The sequence below is a fragment of the Petaurus breviceps genome, unplaced genomic scaffold (assembly GCF_028583685.1).
Source record: "Petaurus breviceps papuanus isolate PSGF00001 unplaced genomic scaffold, PetGlider_PUasm1.0 90823, whole genome shotgun sequence".
Lineage (NCBI taxonomy): Eukaryota > Metazoa > Chordata > Mammalia > Diprotodontia > Petauridae > Petaurus > Petaurus breviceps.
The window spans coordinates 20670178-20696205 of record NW_027187352.1 but is presented as its reverse complement, the minus strand read 5'-3'; the positions used below and the strand labels follow the sequence as shown (position 1 = coordinate 20696205).

Sequence of the window (26028 nt, the reverse complement as noted above, 5' to 3'; positions counted from 1 at the left end):
ATGAAAGAAAGAAAGAAAGAAAGAAAGAAAGAAAGAAAGAAAGAAAGAAAGAAAGAAAGAAAGAAAAGGCTGAAAATGCAAAATAAAATACCTTTGGAAAAGCAGGTACTGAAAATTTTTTGTATCTCCAAAATATTTGGTTTTACAGGTAAAGAATTTAAAATTTAAGCTTAAAAGACAGAAATAGGAACAGAATAGACAATATTTCCTGAATATGTACACAATACTATGATATAAAGTAAAAACACAATACTCAGTACTTGTAATCCAAATTAAGTACAAACTACACAATTCAACATTTGTTTAAACTTAATACATTTTATTCCAGAGCATATTTCAATCTGATTTTTTATTTCAATTTAAGATACTTCATTTACTAATTCAAGAATATTTAGATTATTCATTAGAATGCTCTCAAATACACTTAAATGGTTTAAAATGGGCCAGATTAATTTCATCACACCCGGAACACTTAAAAGAAGTATCCAATTCCTAAGTCCAAACTTTTTTACCAAAGTCCAAACTTTTTCCTGAAAAATGCCAGCAAAGTACACTGACTTCTTAGCAAATAACTAACATACTTCAGTTTTCCAAACTGTGAGAAATGTTTTATGCACGGGTATATTTATAGTATAATATTTTAATCTGGATACATGCTACAGTAGTGTCTGTATGTTACTAACCACAATTCAATGTATGGAATCCATTAGTATCAATAATAGGAACGAGATCTATGATTTCATAGATAAAGGGAACTCCCTCTGTCAGTCAACAAACATTTATGAAGTGACTTCTATGTGCCAGACACTATGCTACTAGCTAGAGATACAAAAACGTGTTTGTCCCTAGCCTCAAGGAGCTCATAGTATAACTGGGGAGACGAGCATAAAAATCACTAGTTGCATACAAAATACAAAGTATTGGCAGGTAATCTCAAAGAGGAAGGCATCAGCATCTGGGGGGACCAAGAAGTGTCTCCCACAGAAACTAAGATTTGAGCTACATCTTAAAGGAAACCAGGGAAGTTAAGAGATAAAGGTTTGGAGGCGGAAATTCCAGGCACAGAAGACAGCTGGTAGAAAGGACCAAAAATGAAAAATGGCAAAGGTGGCAAAAGAGGAAAATGACAAGTGTCAGAGAAGTTATGGGAGACATAGGCACAGTACAACACTACCAGTATAGTCATGAACTGTTCTAGTCATTCTGAAAGGCAATTTGGGGCGAGGTTAAAAAAAATTACTTTTTTGTGTACAACCTTTCAACCAGTTGCCACTCCTAGGCCTGTGTCCTGGATGTCATCTCCTAAGGCTGTGTCCTAGATCTTCTCTTCTTCCTATATACCAGGCTTATACAACATATGGCCTTATGGCCTGGCAAAGGATTTCTAGTGGCCCACGAAGAATGTAGGGTTTCCACTGCACACTCTCCCGTTTGTCATGTGACCTGCAGCAAACAGCCTTTGTCATTCTGTCAAATGTCTAACCTATCTATGGCCTGAAGAAATTTAACCTATTTGAAGGATAAAATTATCATTATGGCATGACAAACAATATTACTAACTATTGTGCTTTTGGCAGAGAGAGCAGATGCTTGAATTACTGTAGGCTTCCATTAACATCTCCTAGAAAAGTTTGTGTTCCAGTTCTCAAAATCTATGCTCCCTTTATGTTCAGGCAACCTGTCATATATTCTCGTGACATTATTGTTTCTCTCTCCTTTCATTCAACCATATTTCTTCACATTCATATTTCTTTAATATACTGTTACTCTGCATCCGATTCATATATACACTTTGATCACTTCTGGTCTTTGTGAAGGACTACCTTTCCAGAACCATAGTCCAGGCATGGAACTCATTCTACCAAATTTCAGAGGTCAAATTTGCCTCCTTACATAAGAATCCAATTGATCATTATTTCCATATGGAAATTTGAAGTCACATGTTTTACTGCTGGCTCCTTTCTTGGATGTCATTTCCTGTAAATTATTGGTTTTCACTACTGTTACTTTTTCTTTCTATACTGTAACTACTCATCAGAGTAGCTAGATTACTGTAGGTACATAGGCAGTTCTCACTATCTCTCTTTCCTTTTTCAGCTTAAAAGTCCTTTTGAATTCAATTTGTAAAAGTTCATATAAAAACTTCTGTTACCAGCTCTCATTAGGTATATTCCATCTTTTCCCAAGGACTCATAGAGGAATGATGTTTCCTCTGCAGTGAGATACCCTTATATGCCCCAAGTAAAGCTACATAACCTTCCGTTGCATAAGTTACAAAAACAATCAAAAAAGGCCTATTGCTTCAATATTAAATAACTAATCTAATCATTGTGAAGCCCCTTTTGAAAGTGCCAAAACCAATATAGTAAATGGGAACAAATATGAAGTCAGAAGAGAACTACAAAGGACCCAAAGGTCAAAGGAAAGATATATGGCAAGTATAAGCATATTATCAACAATGGCTTTTATGTAAGAAGTAGCAGAAAAGATATGAACATGGACAGGTGTGAGTAGAAAACATAAGCTAGTCATATCACATAGTACCATAGAATAACAAGTGAAAAGCCTGTTACTCTATCATTCACAGAATATTTATTAAAAGACCTAATAGTCCTACAAGTCATGGGAGATATTCTCTACAGAGGATTTATAGAAAGGCATTCACAAGAATTACAGGTGATGAGAATGGATAGATGAACTGTGATCTCACAAGTATAGAAAGTGCCATTCATGAAATAATGAATGAATTAAAGTATCAAAATATTATATCTTATTATCTTTATGTAAGAACTATATGGAAAGATATTTTAAAACTACATGAATAAGTCCCAGGTAATCTTGTCTGTAAAAGATTTTATATTCCATACATGAAATCAAAAGTCATTAAATCAAAAGTAAATTTCCAGACATAAATCCATAACATTGATATTTATATTCAGTTGATGATCAATGACTTTCAAGATTATCATTCACAAAGTACTTCATCTACTATTCATCTATTCCAAAAACACTAAATGATTATAGTTCAGTTGAGTACATGTAAGAGCTATTTTGTAAAAGACAATGAAGTATGGAAGAAGAATTACTGGGAACACATCTATCTGGTAACAACACATAGAGAAATAACAAGATAAGACATGTAAATAAAAATACTTAACCATAAATGAACATTTTGATTTTTATAGCATTTTTAAGAAAAGAACAATTTTTGACTACCTTAAAATAAATTTACCACATCTCTAGCTAAGGTGGCACATGTGAAAAAAAGCATCTCAATGACATTAGTACATATGTAGTAAATAACTTTTCTGAAGCACTTAATGAAATACTATAGACAACAATCAAATAAAAAATCAGCTATTATAAGTGACAAATCTCATCCTTCCCACAATGCAGATAAACTTCAAAGAAATATGGTCATTTGTGTTAATTGTTCCTAAAAATTATCACACCATTCAGAGCAACCTAAATATCAGCAATTAATAAAGATCAGCATAACTTTGGATGCTTAATTTCTCATGTAATTACATTATCAATAAAACATTTTAAAATCAATATGCATAAATAGAACTGTTAAAATTATCTGGAAAAAATATCCTTTATCTAGCAAGTTGCAATTTTTCTAATTGTAAGACTCTGCTATACAATTTGCAATGGTTATTTCTTTCCAGTAATAAAGAAAAAATCTTTAATTAAAAGGAAAAGTTGTGTCAGAATAAGAAATCACAATCTGGATACTAATGGTAGTATATAATGAGCATGATGTCAGTCATTTTAAGTGAGGGTTTTGTCACCTGAGGAAAACTCCTTAAAAGAATACGTTTATGATAATTTTAGTAATATACAATCTATCTTAGCTATCTAAAATTAAGGCTTTGCCTTAGTTAAAAGAATTCAAATCAGTTCTCAATGCTAAGCATTAAGTTTTTGTTTATTTGTGATTTTAATGATTTTTTTTTAATTTTTGGCCTCCTTGCACAAGAATTTAGCTCATTTTGCTCATTACCCATGGCGAGTAGAAATTTGAACTCACAGTTTTTATTGCTGGCTTCTTTCCTGGGCTTTGTCTCCTGTAAATTAGTAGTTATTTCTATTGTTACTTTTTCTTTCTATACCATAGCTACTAGAATGCTGTAGGGTATTAAATTTTTTAATTTTTCTAAAAAATATTTTTCTCATAAAACCACCAAGCAAAAGGTTATCTCTCTGAAGGAGACCTCAGAGTCCATTTAATCTAAGCCTCTCCATTTACAGCTGAAGAAACTGATCCAGGGAGATTAAGTGCCCTGGACAACAAGGTCACCCAGTAAGGGTCAAATGGGGATATGAACCCTGGCCTTCTGGTTCCAAAGCCAGTAGCTCCTATGCCAAACAGTGGCTTCATTTAACTAACTAGTTTGCAGCAACATTCAAAACTTTTCAAAATTCCTACAAAATCTCATTTAATCATAACAACACAATATTTACAATCAGGGAAATAAATCATATAAAATCAAATTATTTCCAAATTAATTAACTCATCCTAAAACAATAGCAAGATGAGATTTCAGATGAGATTTCAAGTCTCTAATTTTTCAGGAAGTAGGGGTCAGCAGTTATTGGCATTCTACAACTTTGCAGAAAGAAACTTGAAAGTTGACACTTCAAGGGGCAGCTAGGTGGCGCAGTGAATAGGGCACCGGCCCTGGAGTCAGGAGGACCTGAGTTCAAATCCAGCCTCAGACACTTAACACAAAAAACTAACCATATGACCTTGGGCAAGTCACTTAACCCCAATTGCCCTACCTTCCCCCCTCCACAAAAAGCAGGAAACAAAAGGAACTTCAAATAAATATAATGCTGAATAAAAACATTTTAAAAAGACAAAAATCACTTTTTGTCAACAGAAGAAACTCATTAAAATCACAATAAATAATAAACAAAAACTAGTGTTGGGGGAATCAATTTAAAAATTTGCTGCTACAAAGAATATAGATAAAATATACCTGCTTTTTCTTTCAATAAGAATGGCCACATAAGAAGCTGGTAAAGCAGCACCAAAGCCAGGACTCCAGGAGTAGAATTTTCCAAGTATCCTCCTAAAATTCAAATTGAAAATTTATATGAAAACAAAAGCAAATATGATTGTTACAAACTATTAACACATATATAATGCTGAGATTTGGCTTCCATTGATAAAAGTCATTTTATACTTAGAAATACCATAAAATCAAGAAGCTTTTTATACATAATTTCTTTCAAGCATAACTTTCAGCCTAAAAAGGGAAATGTACACATACATACATTCATGTCTGATAGACTAATGGATGAAGACAGCCTGATACAATTCAATTCAACATAAGCATTGACATTGTTTTAGGCACCAAAAATATAAAAATGAAACTTCAAAGTTTAGCTCAGTTAGAGCCTTCCTCTCAGAAATTACTTTGCATATACTTTGTATTTAACTTTCTATGTTTTTCCTACAAAGCAATGTAAGCTCCTTAAGAACCTGAGCTATTTCTTTTTTATTGTGGTTGTATAGCAAACACCTAACCATGCTGATTCATGAATGAATTAATGAAACAGATACAGTCCTTGTCCTGAGGCAATTTACAATCTAACAGAATTATATACTGTATAAAAACAAAAATGAAACAAGGTTGATTTTAATATAGGCAATCCCCCCCCCCAAAAAAAAATGTTTAAAAGAAAATTTGAAGGAAGAAAACTCAATCACATTCAGCTTGGAGGCTGGGATGGAGGGAAGACTTTGTGGAGAAGACAGCATCTAAATTAATAGTAGAAGGAAGAAAAGAATTCTAATTGGTGGAGATTTAGAAAGAGCATATTTCAAGCATGGAAAACAGGAAATAAGAATGCAGAGACTCAGGAGAATGCAAGACAAACTTAAAAAAAGTTTAGTAACTGGTATAGATCAAAGTAAAGAATATGAAAGAAATAATGTGAAATATTTCTTAAAAACAAGTTAGATTGTGAAAGCAAGATACTATGATAAGAAGCTATGGTATAGGAAGAATAGTGTTTAAGATGCCCAAAAATTCATAGGAGGCAAACATTTAGAAATTCTATGATTTGTAAAAGCTAGGAAAAGTTAGTTGTATTTTATTGCATCAGCAATCACTTGACATGTATTTTTAAGCACCTACTATGTGTCATATACATACAGTGTTAGGCACTAGAGATAACAAAAGCAAAGAGTCTCAGTCCAAGGAATTGACATTTTATCAAGGCAAACAACATGTACACATAAAAATAAATAAATACAAAATCCCTACCAGGAAATGTAAAGTAAGCAGCCGGGGGGGGGGGGGAAAGAAGGGAGGATAAGGAAAGGCCTCATCCAGAGGTGGCACCTGAGCCATTTGAACTTTAAACATAACCAAGGCTACCAAGGGGTAGAGGTGAAAAGGAACCAAACTAAAAGCCTAAGGGACAGGCCACTTAAAAGTCCAAAGAAGTAATAAAATGCCATGCACTTGGAATAAATTTGCCAGCATGCCTCAAACATAAGACATGAGGAGAAATAATGTGCAATAATCACTTGGAAGGAAGAGCCAGAACGTGAAGGGCTATAAATGACACACAGGGGAAGAGTATGTATTTTATTGTAGAAGCAACAAGTTGCTAGAACTTCATGAACAGGGAAGTGACATGACTACACCTATAATTTAGAAAATCACTATATTAGAAATATCGAGAATGAACTGGAGAGAGAATGAAAGCAGAAAGAATAATTAGGAGGCTGTTATAATAGGAGAGGTAAGAGGGGAGGAGGGTAACTGAATGGATGAAGGGGTGGAGGTGGAAAGTTGAGAATGATTTTGAGATTTCAAACCTAGGCTACAATAAGAATGATAGTACCATCAACAGAAATAGCAAAGTTGGGAAGAGGGCTAGGTTTGGAAGGAAAGACAATAAGTTCTGTGTTGGAGATTCCTATGTGACATCCAGTTAAAAATGTCCAATAGTCAGTGGGACAGAAGAAAGTAGGCATTTAGTATGGGGAACAGGGTTTGTAGCTGAGGGTTTGTAGCTGAGGGCAGGAATCACTGGGATGGGGAAGAGTAAAAGGAGGTGGAAATATGCTAACCAATGAGGCATGAGTCCAGGCAGAATATCGATCATTGGAAAACAGCCTATTCTTAGCTCTTCTCAGCAATACAATGATCCAAGATAATTGCAAAAGACTCATGATTGAAAAGATTAACCACATCCAGAAAAAGAACTATGGAGTCTGAATGCAGATCAAAGCATACTATTTTCACTATTTTGGGGTTTTTTTTTCTTACTCATGGTTTTTCCCTTTTCTTCTGATTCTTCTTTCACAACATGACTAATGTGGAAATATGTTTAAATATGTTTAACATGATTGTACATGTATAAACTATATCAGACTGCTTGCTGTCTTGGGGAGGGAGCATGGGAGGCACAGAGGGAGAAAAATATGGAACTCAAAATTTTACAAAAAGGAATGTTGAAAACTATACATGTAATTGGGGGAAAAAATAAAATACTATTAGAAAAAAGAAAGGTCTATTGAAGAATGAAAGTAATGAGTTGGTCTTGGAAAGGAGATAGCCTATCTATTAAAGGAGGGAAGAATGGGAGATGGTTCCAAGGTGTGTTGAAATATAGCACATGAGAAGAGAGAACTCACAGCTAATCACATCCCTCAGTAAAGTATGGGGCAAGCTATTCTGTTGGAAGGGAGAAGGGAGTCAGAATAGCACCACACTAAGGCTGGTGAATCACTTGAGTTCAGGATTTCTTTTTTTTTTTAAAGCAATTGGGGTTAAGTAACTTGCTCAAGGTTACACGGCCAGTTATTTCTGGGTGTGGTGCTAAGTATCTGAGCCCGGATTCAATCCACAGGTCATCCTGACACTGGAGCCGGTGCTCTTACTCGCTGAGCCACCTAGCCACCCCGAGTTCAGGATTTCTAAGCTACAGTAAAGCTTATCAGATGTCCCCACTAAATCTGGCACCAATACAGCAAGACCCTTAGGAGAGGAAAGCCACTAAGTGGTCAAGGAATAGTGAACCAACACAGGTCTTAAACGGAACAGATCAAAGTTTCTATGCCACTTGACAACAGCGAGACTGGGCCAGCTGCAAATGATCAGTGCACTTCAGAAGAGGTAGGACAGAGAGACCCAATTTCAGAAAATAATAATAAAAAGGAGGGAGAAGGAGGAAGGAGAGACTTATGTGGGAAGTTTGAGGAGAGAAGAAAAAGTCTTAAGACAGCTGCTGTGAAGAATGTGTTAGAGAACCAATCTCAGTTCTACTCTTCATGGAATGAGTACTTATTTTATGATGTTAAGTCACATGATTTGTAAATTAGAAACAATGTCTCCATAGCATCATAATATACAGGAGTGTTAGTTTCAAATACAATAGGATGAGTGGTATGCAACTCTATATACAAATCTAATGTATCACTACTCATCTCATTAAAGAAGGGCCTGTTTCCTAGTAAATGAACAAATACAAATAAGATCTTATTTTTAGGAACAGTAGATGCTGCTAAATATGGTAAGAGAAAGCTGTAATAATGAAGAAGAGGCACAAGATATAAAATAATTCCAGAAAAAAGTATGGGATAGAAGAAGCAAAAGCTAGAAAAAGTTAGGTTTTCTGATTTTTTTCAAAACAGTCAAGATGACAGTGATGATGATGGTGGTGGTGATGGTGATGATGGTGATGATGATGATGATGATGATGATGATGATGATGATGATGATGATGATGAAAGCTTATAACATTTATATAGTGCTTTAAGGTTTGTAGCACTTTACATGAACTATCTTATTTGATCCTCCCAACAACCCAGAGAGGTAGCTGCTATTATTACCCCTATTTTACAGATAAGGAAACTAAGCAAAGAAAAATTAAGTTACTTGTCCCCATGTTACACAGCTAATAAGTATTTGACAAAAGATTTGAACCCCTACATTATGCCTCCCAAATCAAGTATGCCACAGTAGATTGTAAAGATATTATTTCAAAGACACTATAAGCATGATTGAAGGGCAATTTGCACAGAAAAAAAAAAATGTAAGGAAGTATATGACCAAAGTCAAATATCAAATGCTCCTTGGCAGGAAAAATCAACACATTCACAGGCATAAATCAAGAAGCTCAGATAAACTAATTCCCCTAAAACAGAATCCTAAACAAAAAGTATTAGAGAAGTTTTTTGAGGGCAAAACATAATTTGAATAACGTTCCAATTTTAATAATTTTTTCATCTAAATATTTTTTTCTGGGAAGATGTAAAATTCAAGCTAGGATTCCTCCTCTATCATAAAAGCCAAAAGGGAATTAACAAGTGACTGCAAGATGACTACAAATTTTCAAAGAAGAACTGGACTCAATGAGTAAGCTATAGGAACAGTATGAGATGTAACATTAATTATTAGTATTCTAAATTTTCATGACAATCAAAAGGATTCATATGATAATTCAAAATGCTGCAATAGTGATTATTAATATGTTTAAAACCAATGTATTATTTAATACTGAAGATTAAATTCAAAGTTTCAACAAAGTATTAACAAAGTATCCATATAATATGGCCTTTTTGTTAAAATAGAATACATTCTATTGTATTCTAGAATACATCCTTATGTGATTTCTAGTTAATTCAGGGTTGATTTTAGCAGTTAAATATGAAATAGGAATAATATCAATTATGCTTTGGCCAATCTCAAAGCTCATATAGTTTAATTATCTTAGTCAGCAAATTACAGAAGTCTTTTTGGGAACTCAACTTTCAATTACAATTATTAGAATGTACACGAAAAAGATAAAAGTACAAATATGGACATAAAACAAAGGTCAAAAGTTTGTTTATAATATCTGTTATCACTTTACTCTAGGGTTTAGTATGTCATTTGGCCAGTGTCCCATATTCAACATGTATAAATATAGGAACAGAATTACTATGCTAACCCAGCAGGGAATTTCAATAATTTGCAACAAATAGTTTGACTTAGATTTGGAAGGGGGGAGGGAGAAGCTGTATCTTTTTGTTATTTAAAAGAAAATAACTCCTGAGTAAATGACTTTGAGTGACAAAGGTGTCACGCCACAGGGTTCACAGATGGAAACTAACTGCACTTCTTCTACTATGTCAAACATGGCAAACAGGGTCTGCCTGACCCTAAGCAAAATGAATCAAGACCAAAATCCACATCACTGGATTATGACCCAAGAGTTTGAAATCAATTTGGGTACTTCACTACAAACAGACTGAAGTCTATATCATGGATAATTGTTTTAATTTCTCATGTATGAAAAAGGATAATTAAAAACTCCTGATCAAGTTCTTGGTAAATATATGTAAGTGAATATAAGCACTAGAGCATGTCATTACTTCTGGAAAGTGATTCCTGTTGGCAGTTACCTAATCTCATAATTATAATCTAAATTCACATTGTACCTTCATTCAAAGTTCACAGCACTTAGCTTAAGATTTCGCTGAGATAAGAAAACAGCATTTTAGTGATGAAAACTTTTTTAAATGACTCACAATATCACATAAACATTTCTGCTTCATTCCAGTTTAAACACAATCATTTGCATAAACTTTCAATAGTGATTCTGAGTACCAACCTTAAAATGCAAAATATAGCCATATATAAGGCTCCATTAGCAGTCAGAAATGAAGAGGACTGTATGATCTCAGGTAGTAGTTTGTGTAAATAATACTCTAGTTTTCGTTTCCGGAGAATCGCTGCAATCTAAAGAGAGAAAGACTATTAATACAGTATAGATTTTCCCCACTTTAATTCTTTTATGTGGGAATTACTAATGTAATGTAAATTATTATGTAATGATAGAGAGATAAAAGTTACATGCAAATTTTATTGAGGATTTCAAAACCACTTTTTTTCTTAAAAGCAAAAATAATTACTTTTAAGATATTCTAATTTAGAAAATATATTAAATAATATAAAGAATTTCCCCTAAAAGCTGAAATAAAACATCCTTACTTCACTAAAGCCTGACTCAAATAGTCAAAATACAAAACGAAGAATCCTAAACAAAAATATCCAAAAACCTATAAGAATACCAGAAGCTAAAGTTCAAATTAAAATTTTGTAATTTTTAATACTTTGTAACCTTGATAACAATATAGGTTTTGCCTAGAAAAAAATTTCTCTTGAAGCAGACATTATGGGGAAGATATATATTAAAGAAGGGAAAAGAAGAAATGAAGAGAATCAAAATTTATGAATAGTGGTTAATCAGAGGAATCTCTTAAGAATATCAAGATATAAATATCTCTAATATATTATTTGGAAATGGGGCAGCAAGGAGGTGAAGTGAATAGAACACTGGGCCTAGACTCAGGAAGTCCTGAGTTCAAATCTAGGCTTAAATGCTAGCTGGGTGATCCTGGGCAAGTCACTTAAGGCTGTTTGCCTCAATTTCCTCATCTGTAAAATGAACTAGAGGAGGAAATAAAAAACCACTCAAGTATCTTTGACAAGAAAACCCTAAATGTGGTCATGAAGAATCAGATATAACTAAACAACAAAAATTATTTGTAATGAATTCCAATTCAAGTGCTCAGTTTTTACGCTCTCTAAAATTAGAAGAGGTTTTATGTTTATAGTGAATGGATTATAACAAAAGGGTAAGCCTTATTTTAAAGAAACAGTTCTCATAAAAAAGAAGCAACGCTATGTTAAGAAGATATTCATCTTATTTATTACTAGTACTCCTACTAAAACCACAGCTAGATCAAGATTATAGAATGAAAGATTTTTTTAATAGCAAGGAAGAGAGATATAGAGGTGGTAAAGGATCCTTAGCAATATGGACATATTGTCTGGTTTGGCTGAAAAAGCTACTTTGTAATAAATTCTTGATTTGCCTTGTGAATGACCTTGGGCAAGTCACCTAACTTCACTGGGCCTCAATTTCTTCATCTGTAAAATCAATTACTAGATCTTCAATTCCCTTTCAACTCTAAATTCTATGATCCTACAACTATATCACACAGAAGGTACTGGAAATGTGGTAATCTGCTATTTATTTCTGACTTGTGAAGAACTAGTTAATGTAGAAATAAACCTTAAATGGAGCCTTAAATGAAAATGGCAACATCATCCTGGAGTAAAGGGAAGGAATTCTGGGAAATGTAACCCAAATCTGTGACCTCACTAGTATAGCTCAGTATCTGCTCAGTAAGAACTGCCTAGAGCATCAACAAGTTAAAAAACCTGCCCATGGGTTACAAAGGCAATATATATGTCAAAGAGAGACAGGGACTTGAACTCAGGTCTTCCTAATTCAAAAGCTGCCAGACTATCTACTATTTAACACCACTTCTCACTGTTAGAAAGATACTTTAGCCAGCAAACTAGAGAGAAGCTAGGTGATGCAAAAGAAAGAGAAGACTTGATGGAAAGCTCTGCGCTCAAATCTTGCCTCACATTTACTAGCTATGTGACTCTGGACAAGTGACTTAACTTCAGCTTCAATTTTCCCATCTATAAAATGAGAGGTTTGGCCTCTAAGGTTCCTTCCAGTTTTAAATATGATTCTATGATCCCATAAGAAAAAAGATTTCCAAAAATTCAAATCAAACATAAGTATAATTCCATAGACAGGGACTCCACCAGGAAATAAATCTCAAAAGAGTTAGGAGGCTCAAAAAAGTGTAACTATTATTACACAACTGGGAATAAACCCAATTATGGAAAAAAAAAAAAAGGGGGGGATAGGAAACAGATGAAAAAGTCAGTGACTACACAAGGAGTTACCTGAATACCTCCAATTTGAAAAAAATATATAAAAATCACTAAAGGACTGGCATATAGCCAAGGGTACACAAAACAGTGCCATATATTCCTAAGAGCAGTAACAGAAAACTAAAGTTTAGAATGGGCCAAGACTTGTGAAAAATGATAAAAATTAAAAAAATTAAAAAGAACGTTTTGTTACATGCATCTCCAGAAAACAAAAATTAGAACAAGTGGGTACAAGTTGCAGGAGACAGACAGGAGGATGTCCCAATATAAGAATTTTCAAATAATTAAAATTGTCTAACAACAGAACAAACTATCTTACAAAGTAATAAATTTTACATCTCTGATGGATGGATTCTGGAAGAATTTTTCACCTGCACTCTGAAAGGGATTCACGCATCAAGTGAGAGCCTGGATAAGGTACCCTGCAATATCCCTACAATTCTATATTACACAGCCATACAGAACAGTCTAAGACATACACACACACACACACACACACACACACACACACACACATACATCTGCTAAGACAACACAACACAAAAAAGAAGGGTCAAGGATAGAAAACAAATATTGTAAAAGCCAAAAGAGAACTGAAATGAATGAAATGTATGAAGAAACAGGTGACCAAAAGTGTTAAAGGACAATAGATGAAAGAGTGTAAGACTGAATAAGGGCCACTGAATTTAATGATTGAGGTATAGTTACTGATGTACAATAACCATGATAGTGTGGCAGCTTTTGAGGAATAAAAATAAATTCTTCCAGTCTCAGTAGAGTCATGAGGATGAAAGCCAGACTGCAGAATTTTTAAATGTTGAGGAAGTGGGGTCTGTATCTATACTCACAGGAGAAGTTTGGCAGCCTGAAGTACGAGATGGTCAAAAGAAAATTTTTTCTAGGACAGAAAAGAACTGGATATGTTTAAAGACAGAAAAGAGAAAAACAGTAAACAGGGAAACCCTGAACATGCTCGAAAGGAGATAGTACTGAAGAGGACAAATCCCAAAGGAGGGAATGAGATTGAAAAAGGATAAAGGAATTATCCCTAGAGAAGAAAGAACTTTCACATACACACCCCCTTCCTCTGTCAGGAAGGAAGGACAAGAATACAGAATCAGAAATAATATTTTGAGGGGGTTATCACTTTTCTAAGAGATTAAAGAAAGTTCATTAGAGGTCTGTAATTAGAGGGCTGATGATAAAAAGCAAATTTGAGAAATAAAGGAAATTATAGATGTATGGGGAGAATATAAATAAAAGATAAAACTTAATACAAGGATTTGGGCAGGGAAAGAAGAAAGATACATATATGTATGTGGGTATACATATGTCTATATATACACGAGTGTATATAGATCGATAGATATATACCATCTCATGACCTTGCAAAAGCCATCTTCTCACATATAAAATCAGGGGACAGACTAGGAAAATTTCTAAAACTCCTCCTGCTCTAAATTCTGATATTCTCTAAGATCTAAACTTCTTTACTTTTAAGGGGAACACAGTAATTTACTGAATTAATGTCTTCAAAAATACCTGGCTTTATTATTCACCATGAATACATTGACTCTATCCCTATTTTACATACTGATGCCTCCCTTTCTCTCCTCAAAATAAAAAGGGAAGAATGAACTGTAACAAAAAGGATTTCAAATCAGTAGAAAATAGATTCAAATCTGAGCACTGGCACTGAGCTGTGTGATACTGGACAAATAACTTCTCTGAGCCTCAGATGATTCATCTGTTAAATGATATGGCTAGACTAGACAACCTCTGAAGTTCCTTTGAGCTCTAACTCTATGATTCCTACTAACACCATTCAACTACTCTAAATGAGATATTAATAATGCTATGATATACTTCAATGGATATTTCCCAGGAGAAAAAATGCATATTCTAAAGCACTAAGTTACTACAAAAAGTATAGGTTCTTATTCTCAGCTACTGAGATGCTCAACAGTTTTTTACTCTAGATTTATCATAAAGAGAATTTAAATCTTAATTTCCTTTATTCTAAAAGCTATTTTTTACAATTTGTACAATGTAAGTGCAAGCATGCAGAGTTCTAAATGCATATGTCTATGGAAAGATGGACAATATTTTAAAGACATAAATCTGTCTAACAATTGGCAGAAATAAACACAACTATGCAACACAACTGCAACATAATTATGTGGTCAAAAATTTTAATAAAAGTCAGTACTAAATAAGTTCTTTATGTGACTACTCATAATAATACCTGAGTCTCCAGTGTCTGGATTATTAACAAAGTAGTTGCCCAAAAAGACAAGTTTTGCTAGAATTACAAAAAAAACTGGAGATTTCCCCTTTTCATCAGTGTCCCCAACCTGCCATGCCTTAAAGGTGTTTCACCCAATTAATGCAGCCACAAAGTAGCTCTGGCCTTGAAACATAGCTCCGTAAAATCCATAAATGCTGGTACAAGAGCCACTAAATGTTGCTCAAGCTGCTACAACCTTAGTAGGAAAGTGTTAAAGTAGTTGTACCTCTGTCACAGGCACAAGCTGTACAGATTTAGAAAACAGCTGACAAAGATTTCTATCTGGAAAGAAAGGAGCAGTTAAGTTATTACAGAAACTTGAATTTAAAAATTACACAACCTTCTAGAGAAAACTAAAAAATGAAATGCCAAATAATCCAGAGCATTTATACATAAGTTAGAGCAATGGCCAAGTATGTACAAATACTAAAAATTCTAGAAAATACACCAACAAAACTAGAAAATCTCAATTTTTGGAAAATTACATACTGATGCCTCATAATGGCAAGGGGTTGACCCTAGGCTTCTGTAGAGTCTTCTTGGAGTAGAAGCTCTTGTACAACTGGCTCCTAACTGTTCATACCCCACATCAATTTAAAAAAAAAAAAACTGAGCATATACCCCAAATACATGTATATTTACTTATTTATAAATATATACATGTACTATTGAACTAATAATGCATGTGATAACACAAAAAAATAGAAATTTTTAAATGATGAACTGAAGATAGAATAATATTTAATCCTAAAGTCAAAGAAAAGCCACTGAAGCTTAATGAACTGGGAGTTAGGGGGTAACATGGTCAAACCAATACTTTAGGAAAATCACTTTGGAAGCAGAAAGGAGGTTGAATCAGTAGGGGGGAAAGACTTCAACTCAATTAGGAAGCTATAATAATAGTCCAGGTAAGAGGTGATGAGGGCTTCAACTGAAGTGCTAGCTCTATAAGAGAGGAAAAGGAGATGGATATAAAAGATGGTGTGGTGGTAGAAACAACTTGATTTGGCAATTGTTTTCAGGTATGTGTGGCATGAGAAAGTTAAGACTCAATGACATGGGGTGGCTAGGTGGCGCAGTGAGTAAGAGCGCTGGGCCCAGAGTCGGGAGGACCCAGGATCAGTTCTGGCCTCAGATACTTAACACCCACACAAAAAAAAACTGGCTGTGTAACTTTGGGCAAGTTACTTAACCCCAATTGCTTTACCAAAAGAAAAAAAAAAGGACTCAATGACAACAGTAAGTCTGCAAAACCAGGTGACTGGAAGGAATATAGTACCCTCAACCCAAACAGGCAAATTTGGAAGAAAGGTGGATAAACAGATTGTAGGGAGGGTGTGGGGAGGCAGACAGATAAGGAATCCTGTTTGAAACATGAATAAATTGTATTTCAGTAATGAATTTTGTGTTGAGTTTGAGGCTTTTAAAAGAGTTTGAAATGGCCTGTAGATAAGTAGCTGATGACGCAAGGCTGAAACTATATATAGATCTGGGGGTCATTAGCATAAAAATTACAATCCAGCCAATGGGAGCTGATAAAGTCACTAACTGAGAATATGTGGAGAGACACAGAGCCTTGTTACACACCCAGTTAGGGAACATGATATGGATGACAATCCTACAAAGACTGAAGAAACAGTCTAAAAAATAGGACTAAAAAATAAAAGTATCACAGAGCAGTTTACACTTTATTCTAGAAGCCACAGGAAACTACTCATATTGAAGGAATAGAGGAATAAAACAATCAGATCCATTTGAAGGAAAATTACTTTGGCAGCAGTATGGACTATGGATTAGAATGCTAAGAAACTTAAGGTGGGGAGAGCATCTTAGGCAACTCTTGCAATAATGTAGACAGGTATGAGAGCCTGAACTAAGGTGGTAGCTATGCAGATGTAATGTTGTGTGTGAAGAACACAGGACAAGGACAAGTTGCCTGGAAAAAGGCCCGTTGGGGGAAAGACAGTGAGATTTGGCTTTGGGGTATGTGGAGTTACATATGTCTTTAGAATATCTAGCTTGAAATGTCCAATTATTGGATACCAATGGGCAATTGTTGATACATGAACCATGACTGTGAAAGGGCTACTGGCAATCAACAAATCTATAAATTCATGCACTGTCTTTCCTTCAAAGTATTATCAGAATGAAGTAGCTAATTACCACTAGTATTTGGGTCAAGCACTTGCCAGACACTGACATGCCAGGTACTGAGTCATGAAAGGCATAGTCTGTTGAGATAACTACTAAATGATGTTATTTTTATGATAATTATGTGACTTGTAATAGAAAAGGTTTATATGGCAGTCACTGGCCCTATAATATTATGTTTATTATTATAACTACATTTTTATGTAATAGTAATTTGTGGTGTCCTAGCCATATGGGCTATAAGCTCCATAAGAGTAAACTAAAAAGCCTGAAAACTATGTATCTTTCCCTAGTACCTAGAACAGAACTCTTAAAATAGGAGGAGCTTTAAAAATATTTGAACTGAGTTCTTTTTTAAAGACAGATAATAGGGGCAGCCAGGTAGCTCAGCGAGTAAGAGCACCGGCTCCAGTGTTGGAATGACCTGGAGATCGAATCCCGGGCTCAGACACTTAGCACTCACCCAGAAACACCTGGCCGTGTAACCTTGAGCAAGTTACTTAACCCCAATTGCTTAGGGGCAGCCAGGTGGCTCAGCGAGTAAGAGCACCGGCTCCAGTGTCAGGATGACCTGGATCAAATCTGGGCTCAGATACTCAGCACCACACCCAGAAATAACTGGCCGTGTAACCTTGAGCAAGTTACTTAACCCCGATTGCTTAAAAAAAAAAAAGACAGATATAATAAAAAATAATAATAATAATAAAAGACAGATAATAAGGCATTTATAATGCCTTAAGGTTGGTAAAGTGCTTTACAAATATTATCTCATTTTATTTTCACAACAATCTTGGGCGGTAAGTGCTATTATTATTCCCATTTTAAGCATGAAGAAACCAAGCATACTTGCCTGGAGTCATACAACTAGTAAGTATATGAAGCTGAATTTGAATTTAGATCTTTCTGATTCCAGGTTCAGGACTCTAACCACTGTACCACTACTAACAGGTATCTTTAAAGCGAGTACTTTCATTAGAATTAGGAGTTAAGTATAGGAGGAGGTTGATAACTAGGGAGACTGAAGAATGGAGATAGCCTCACTGGAAACTGTAGCAGTGAAAAGGAAGAAATACTGCAATCACATAACATCCATATGGCTTCATCCTATGCTTCTCACTCTTTCCTACTGAAAAGTGAAAGGTGGGGGGTGGTTTACTCCTGGTCATTACATCAAGAACCCACCACTGACTAAAGGAAAGGTTAGTAAAATGAGGAGGGATGGCAGAAAATCAGGGGACTTTCCCAGCACAGCCACTGCCCATAATTAGGTTGGGTAACGTTGTCCATTCTGCAATAAAGGCAGCAGAGTGGTACAAAAGGGGGCAGAGTACCAAGCATCACACAGTTTCTAGACCACCTACAAAATTTAACTTGGCTGTTGGTACTAGGATCTTTATCCAGAAATGGACATGAAGAGGATCATATGACTGTGACATTTTCACCACTGAAAAGAAGTTACAACTACTGAATGAAAGGGTGGCTCACAGGTTATCCTGGGAGAGGCAAATAAAGGAAATGAAAGAGTTGGACTTAGCATGTGCCTGAAGATAATATAATTTCATGCGATAACTGGTCTTTATTGGAGGTAGGGAGGGTTTGAATCTCCCTATCTCACTCACTCTGGAAGTAGTATGGCCACTCATAGCATAGACCCCACTGCTGACTGGCATGAAAGTCATCTGCAATTTGGTACAGTTCACCCCTCATTAGATAGGTTGGTACCTCCATCTACGGTACTCCCAGCTCATTATATTGAGCCAGAGTTAGAATGGACATCTGACCATCTTTAGACCTACTGCAGCTCAGAAATCCCAAACATAAAAGATCCACCGGTCCCAGATTCCCCAGCAGTATGGAAGACAAGGGTATACTACCTATATATACAAGGTATACAAGGGTATACTACCTATACTAGCTGGTCATCTTCTAATAAATATAGTGTTCGAGAGTATTTACAAAATGATCCCTATGAAAATTAATACAGTTTATGTAATAAGACCTATTGCGGAGGATGAAGAGGTAGATAAATTCTATGAAGAACTTGATAAGACCCCCAAAATTAAATTGTGAAATATTTTTAATGCTCTGTGACTTCAGTGACAAAGTGGATATAGATGAGGCTAGTGGAAAAATATGTTGGAAAATATGGAACAGCTATAAGGATTAAGAGAGGTCAAACACATGTAGACTACAAAGAAAGTTCACACCTATATGCCATGCATTCTATCTTTGAGAATAGAATCAGAAGCCTCCACTTAACCCCAATTGCCCTGCCTTTCCCCCTCCAAAAAAAGAACAACAAAAAAAGAATCAGTTCTCCTAGAAATGGAGAACACCAAACAACAACCCCATCCCTGCCCCCTCCAAAAAAAAACCCTGTTTTTTCTGTCTTTTAAAAGATTATTTTTATTGAGTAATTTGTTGAGTAATATGAGTTAAATAATATTTAGGTAAGTAATTGCAGATAAGAATAAACTCAACATCTGGTACATCCATCAGAATAGAATGCCCCTGAGGTTCAGATAAAGGGCTATCAATACACTATCACACAGTGACATTTCAAACTGCTATATTTAAAGATACAAAATAACATACTAGTGACATGAAAATCATTATTGAATTAGTTATCTATAGTTAGCTCACCAATTTCTATAGGCAAAAATCAAATTTAGTACCAAAAAAGAAAAAAAAAACAAAAATAAGAAAAGCACAGAAGAAAAATAGGAAAAAAAATCAGCAAAGATTTTAATAAGTTTCACTCAAACAACTTCAGATGGTGGAACCTCAGTACCTAGGTTCTATCATCTTTGCTACAGACATAATAGTAGATGAAATAGAAAGTTACAAAAGAAAATACAAATGGGAAACGAAATTAAATATAAGTTAAAAGTTAAAGTTAAATGTAAATTAAAAGAAGTTAAATAAGTATACAAAAAAAAGGAAATCTGTTCTGAGGACAATACAATCATAAGGGCATTAAGAGATGTTTTTCAAGGTATCTGAAAGAAGGGAAAATACCAAAGGCATGGGGGAGGGTGAGATTTAGGGACTTATTGATACTGAAAAAATAAGAAAAGAAAATCAACAACTACTAATATGCCTACTTTCCTGTATATTTAAAATTTTTTATTAGAATAATCAACATATGCGTCAAGGTCATCCTCTACAGGGTAAGGAAGAACAGGAAAACTTCCACAAATAATATTCCAGAATACAATACATTTTTACCATCACAAAATTGACTGAAAGGTGCATACAATCTGTGAATGTTGTACTGATAGTGAATACAAGATCTCACTGAGTTTACTTTTGTTGATTATTATTTCATATATTTTCCTTGGAAGAGCCAAACATTGTCTTAGAGGCACTTTTCCAAGGTATCTTCCATCCATACATACATCAAAATTATTCAATATTTCTTTTAAGATATAACAGAAATAACTATGTTCAAAAAAATCAGCTGAAGCATAATACAGTAAGATATATGTTCAGTGTTCAACACTTATCTTAGAGTACATCTATTGAACAGCCCAAACTGAAGAGTACTGCAAGCGCAACTGTTTACAGATGATATTTTATATTGGTTGCATCAAACTTTAGAACATTGTAAGGCTTCCACTCAAAAGAGTTTGACTTAACTACCCACAACGAAGGGAAAAAAGTAAATGAAAAATATTTATTTCACAGATATGCAGCTAAACAATGTACTGAGCGTGTCTATCAAAATACAAACAGATCACAAAGCTATGGGTAGACCCAGATATATACAGACAGAGATGATACTGATAGACATAAATCTCCTATAGACTATGAAGATGAACAATGAGACGTATCCAGAAATAACAGGGAGAGTAAAGCACATAGATTGGTTTTGAGAAATTGCAAAGTTCCTTTAAGAACCCCAACTTCTACCTAAAACAAAAGCCCATATTTCTAATATGAATATTCTACAGGTATTGCTGAGTGGCAACATATCATATAACACGACAATCTTGGACAAATTAAATATAAGTAACATTCTAAGGACAATGTAGAGGCACACAATGAATATGAGAATGCTGTGGTAAACAATAAATAAGGAACTACCAGAAAAACTGAAGTAAAAGATGTCATCAAAGAAATACATGACATAAAAAGAATATAGACTGGTGGATTAGTGGACAGCTCATGTAGGACAGCTCATGTAGTTCCAAGTATACTCAAAATGTCAGGAGAAAGTATGATAGGCCTACTCTAACACACAGTGGACAAGGGTGCCCTAACCATATGTAAAATATCCAAAATGTAATGAAAATGCTAGGCACACAAATGTTTCTTCAAAGATTCTCATGAAAGTACTATCAAAACAAATCGTTGTTAACTATCAGCTATGAAATTAATTAAAATGAAGCTAATTATACTAGTGATGTTCAATTTTCTTAGGTGTTAAGTTACAGAAATTCCAAGTAAGACGGCTGGCTGGCAGGCTGACTGCCTAAACAGAAGGCACACTATTACTCCAGCTAAAACCTGAAATTCCCACCAGATAAAACAATGATCAAGAAATACAATGAGAAATTTAAAATAAGTTACTTCTTCCATCTCAGAAATGCACTTTTGTGCATCAGTCAAAGGACCATGGTCAATATAAAAAGGACCACCAGCAAAGCTATCCCTAGAGCAAACAAATAAGTCAGCAGTCTCTCAACATGACCAAGATACAAGTAGCCAACTATACATATATATATATATATATATATATATACATACATACACACACACACATATATATATGTCTCTATATATTGTAGGCAAAAAGGGTAGAAGACTCCCCCAAGAAAGTCACAGGGAATCCAAAGGGTTGAAATGCCATAACAGGTCCTTGGAAACCTTAAGCAGAGGCAGTGACCAGTGTATAAGTACTGCCAAAACCAAGACTGCCCAACTGGTCAAAGATTCCCAGGGTTACCATTTTGTTTTGACAGACCCTAGAGGGATCTGGAGAGCTGGCACTCTGAACCTCAAAGATGCAGTGAGATCCAAAAATCCAAGTGATCCAAGGAAAAACAAACAAAAAAAAGGGCAAACCACCCAACCCAAAAGCACAGACACTTCAAGACCTGCCCTGGCACAAAACCCCAATTTGGGAACTAAAGTTGGAAAAATTGAGCAAACTAAAGAAGATAATAATCAAAATTAAAAATGATTATAAATCTAATAATCCCCAAAACAGTGAGAGTAACTATATAACAACTATAAGCAGAGAAATGCAAAGGATAAAATTTATTTTCCACAAAGATATGAATCCCTCAAAGAAAGGAAGCAAGAAATAACAAATGAAATAAAAGCTATGGGAAAAAATTATGAGAAAAATAGTTTATAAGAGTAAATTGATAACTCTTACCCAAGTAATAGACTCCCTGAAACTGGAACAGACCAAATATAAATCATAAATATTAGATTAAAAAATAAAAGACTGGAGAAATAGAAAACATAAGATAACTGATTTCAAAAACAATGACCTGGTAAACAAGTCAAGGAACAATAATTCAAGAATAACTGAACTCCCAGAAAAACATGATTTTTTTTTTTGCTTTTTTTGGAGGGCAATTGGGATTAAGTAACTTGCCCAAGGTTACACGGCTAGTTTGTGTGTGTGTGGGGTGTTAAGTGTCTGAGGCCAGAACTGAACTCAGGTCCTCCTGATTCCAGGGCTGGGGCTTTTTACTCACTGCCACCTAGCCACCCCTAAAACATGATTTTTCAAAAAGCCTAGAAATTATGTGTATTTTTTAATCAGAAATGAAAACTGTCCAAATCTACCAGAACCAGAAGGTAAAGTAAAAACATAAAGAACACACTGATCAAAAGAACTTGATTGAAGTTCTTGAAAAGAACTCCAAAAGAAAAAATCCCAGGAACAAAAATCCAGAGCTCCTATATCAAAGAAATATACAGCAAGCAACTAGAAAGAAGAGGTTCAAGTACCAAGAAACCAGTCAGATCACACAAGACCTGGAAGACCTCTAACCTTCTACAAAAAAGGAAACAGACATAGGCTAACAACCAAGAATAATTTACTCTGCAAAACTGAGGATAATCCTACAAGGGGAAAAAAAAAAAGACCTTTAATGGAATAGAGGACTTGAATTTCTGAATTAAAAACCAGAGTTAAACAGGAACTTCAAAATAGGAACTTCAGAATGCTCCAAAAAAAAAAAAAGAATGAACCAAAACAAGAGAAAGTCATTGAAAAAAAAAATGGGGGGGTGGTTAAGTGGCTCAGTGAACACAGCACCTGTGCTGGAATCAGGAGGACCTGAGTTCAAATGTGAGCTCAGACACTTAATACAAAAACTAGCCATGTGACTTCGGGCAAGTCACTTAATCCCAACTGCCCTACCTTCCCCCCTCCAAAAAGCCAAAAAAAAAAGAAAAAAAGAAAATTTTTTTAATGCGTGGGAATAAACAGGATAAAGTTTAGAAAAATCAAGGAGAAACACAAAAAGAGAAGCAAAAAAATCTTGAAAGTGATATATAGCATTTACTTTATAGCTTAAAAACAAAGCAAAGCAATATTAAGCAGAGATTCAATTTCATTATACAATTCTCTTTTTGTGTTCTGTTGGGCATATGGAAATGCTCTTTTATTGTATTTAAATTCAGAATTTTAAAAATGTTATCTAGGAAAATCATTTTCTTCAAGATAGTTCCTTGTAAAGAGAGGTAAAACTCAAAAGAGGAAGCAAAAATCTTTTCATTTAACCAGATCATCTAACCAAATTATTGCTACTACCACACCAAAGTACAGTAAAAGGGTAAAAGCAAAGCACATTTAGGAATAATAACAACAAGCAAATACATCAGTATTTTAACTTCCTTGAGCTATCTCCCCTTCTTTCATACCACTTCCACCCACCTTCCCCTAGGAGATAATCTCCAGTACCATCTGTTATCTCTACTTTCATACCCTACCTAAGAAGTGCTGCTGGATATAAAGCCAAAAAACTGAACTGGTTTAATGAAAACCTTTTATTAATTCGAATTTATTTCCTATCACATTTTTCACAACAGATGTTCCAAATGTTATTTTCTCTCCTTCAATTCCTATTTTAATTCAACCCACAACCTTGTAGTTCCCTGCTCTGGTTCTACTGAGATTGAGGCCATCTACCCCCCCACACTCCTCAAAGCCTATGTCCTCAGTCATCCTTTCCTCTCTCCTTTGTTCCAGTATCAAGTGGACTTCCTCTTTGCCAAGGCTAACCCTGCCTTCATATGTACCCCTGAACCTATACTATTATCACCTGCAAGAACTAACTCCATTTGACAGTTCTCTTATTATCATACAGCTTCAGTCTCTTCTCTCTACTGGTTCTAACCAATGCCTAAAAACATCTACAAATAGGAATGGAAGGTCCAGCTTTCCCTAAAACAAAGTTCCCTTGACTATTATCCCCTCAAAGCAATTCTCCTAAATGGGTTCTTCCTTTAACTATTAAACTCCTTGAAAACAGTCTACATTGTAACTCTACTTCTCACTCCCTAATGCCTTACAATCTAAATACAACTAATTCTGTCCAATCAATGAACTGCCCTGTAATTGTTCAATTAACATGGGCCTTCCTACATTCCCAGTCTTCTTTTACTTTATTCCCTTCTTTCCACATCTTCTACAATCTAGCCCCTTGTAATCTAGCCCCTCGAACTGGCCTACTTGTGGTTGCTCCAACACAACTCCTCTGCCTTTGTACTGCCAGTCCCCCCTACCTAGAATGTTCTCCACTCATTATTTCTGCCTCTTGGCTTCTCTGACTTCCTTCAAATCCCACGTTCTAGAAAGTTCCCACCGTCTAGAGAAAGCTTTCCTGGTGGCACCCAATGATCAGTGCAATCCCCTCTGAGATTACAGTTCCATCTCCTCTGTTACCATCTATGTACCTAGTTATTAATAGGTTGTCTCCTTCATTAACAATGTGAACTGGGACAGGGCAGGGACTGTTTTTGGCTTTCTTTGTATTCTTAGGGTTAGCACAATACCTGGCTCAAAAGCATATGCTTACTGACCACAATCTAAAAGTCAAACAAAGCAGTTTATATTTTATCCTAGAAACACTGGGGATTTACTAGAGTTTGTTAAGGAGAAAACTGACATGGATCAAATATGCTCTGGATCTTTATGGAGGATGAACGAGAATGGGGAAAATTCTGAAGCAGGTTACCAATTAGAAGGCCAAGTAGGAGAACAATTTCAATAGTCTATGTGAGAAGTGGTAAGAATCTGGACTAAAGAGTTGGCTATGTAAATATTGTACAGGGGACTTACTAGAGAGATGTGGAGGGACAAGTGACAATATTCAACAACTGACTGAACACCCTATTGGCTATACAGGGTAAGCAATCAAGGAAAACAAAAGTTACAAAATGTGAAGAACTTGAAGTATAGTGGTGATGACACAAAAACAGAGAAGTTCACAGGATAACAACAGATTTAGAGCTGGAAAACAACTCAGAAGTCATATAATCCAGTGCCTTCATTTTACAAATGAGTAAATGGAAACCTATGAAGTTAAGTTACTTGACCAAGGTTATACAGGTAATAAGCATCAGAGCTATTTCAATATTAAGAAAACTATTAGCATAATTGATCACATTATTAGTAACAAAAAATACACATGCATAAATCAATAGGTGAAGAAACTCTTAATAAGTGGCAACATACACTCAAGAAAATGCAATGGAAGTACCTTTCTTTAATATGTTAAAAACATTTATGTAAAACCTAGACTTTGCATTATTTGTAATGGAGAAATTTTAGAATTTTTCTTCCTAAAAGATCCAAAT

At 34.9% G+C, this 26028-nt stretch overlaps 1 protein-coding gene across 2 annotated transcripts in view; it reads right to left on the bottom strand.

Annotated features, from left to right (window-relative positions):
- LOC138148347 (transmembrane protein 135-like) overlaps positions 1–26028 on the bottom strand; it is a 147186-nt gene that overhangs the window by 95837 nt on the left and 25321 nt on the right. For both annotated transcript variants that reach the window (XR_011165035.1, XM_069071041.1), the window contains exons 2-3: positions 10621–10748; positions 4986–5078 (exon numbers count right to left, since the gene is read on the bottom strand). Coding sequence is in view for 1 of the 2 variants with exons in the window: in XM_069071041.1 (XP_068927142.1) it covers positions 4986–5078; positions 10621–10748 (221 nt within the window). In the remaining variant the exon portion in view is untranslated. The remainder of the gene's footprint in view (positions 1–4985; positions 5079–10620; positions 10749–26028) is intronic.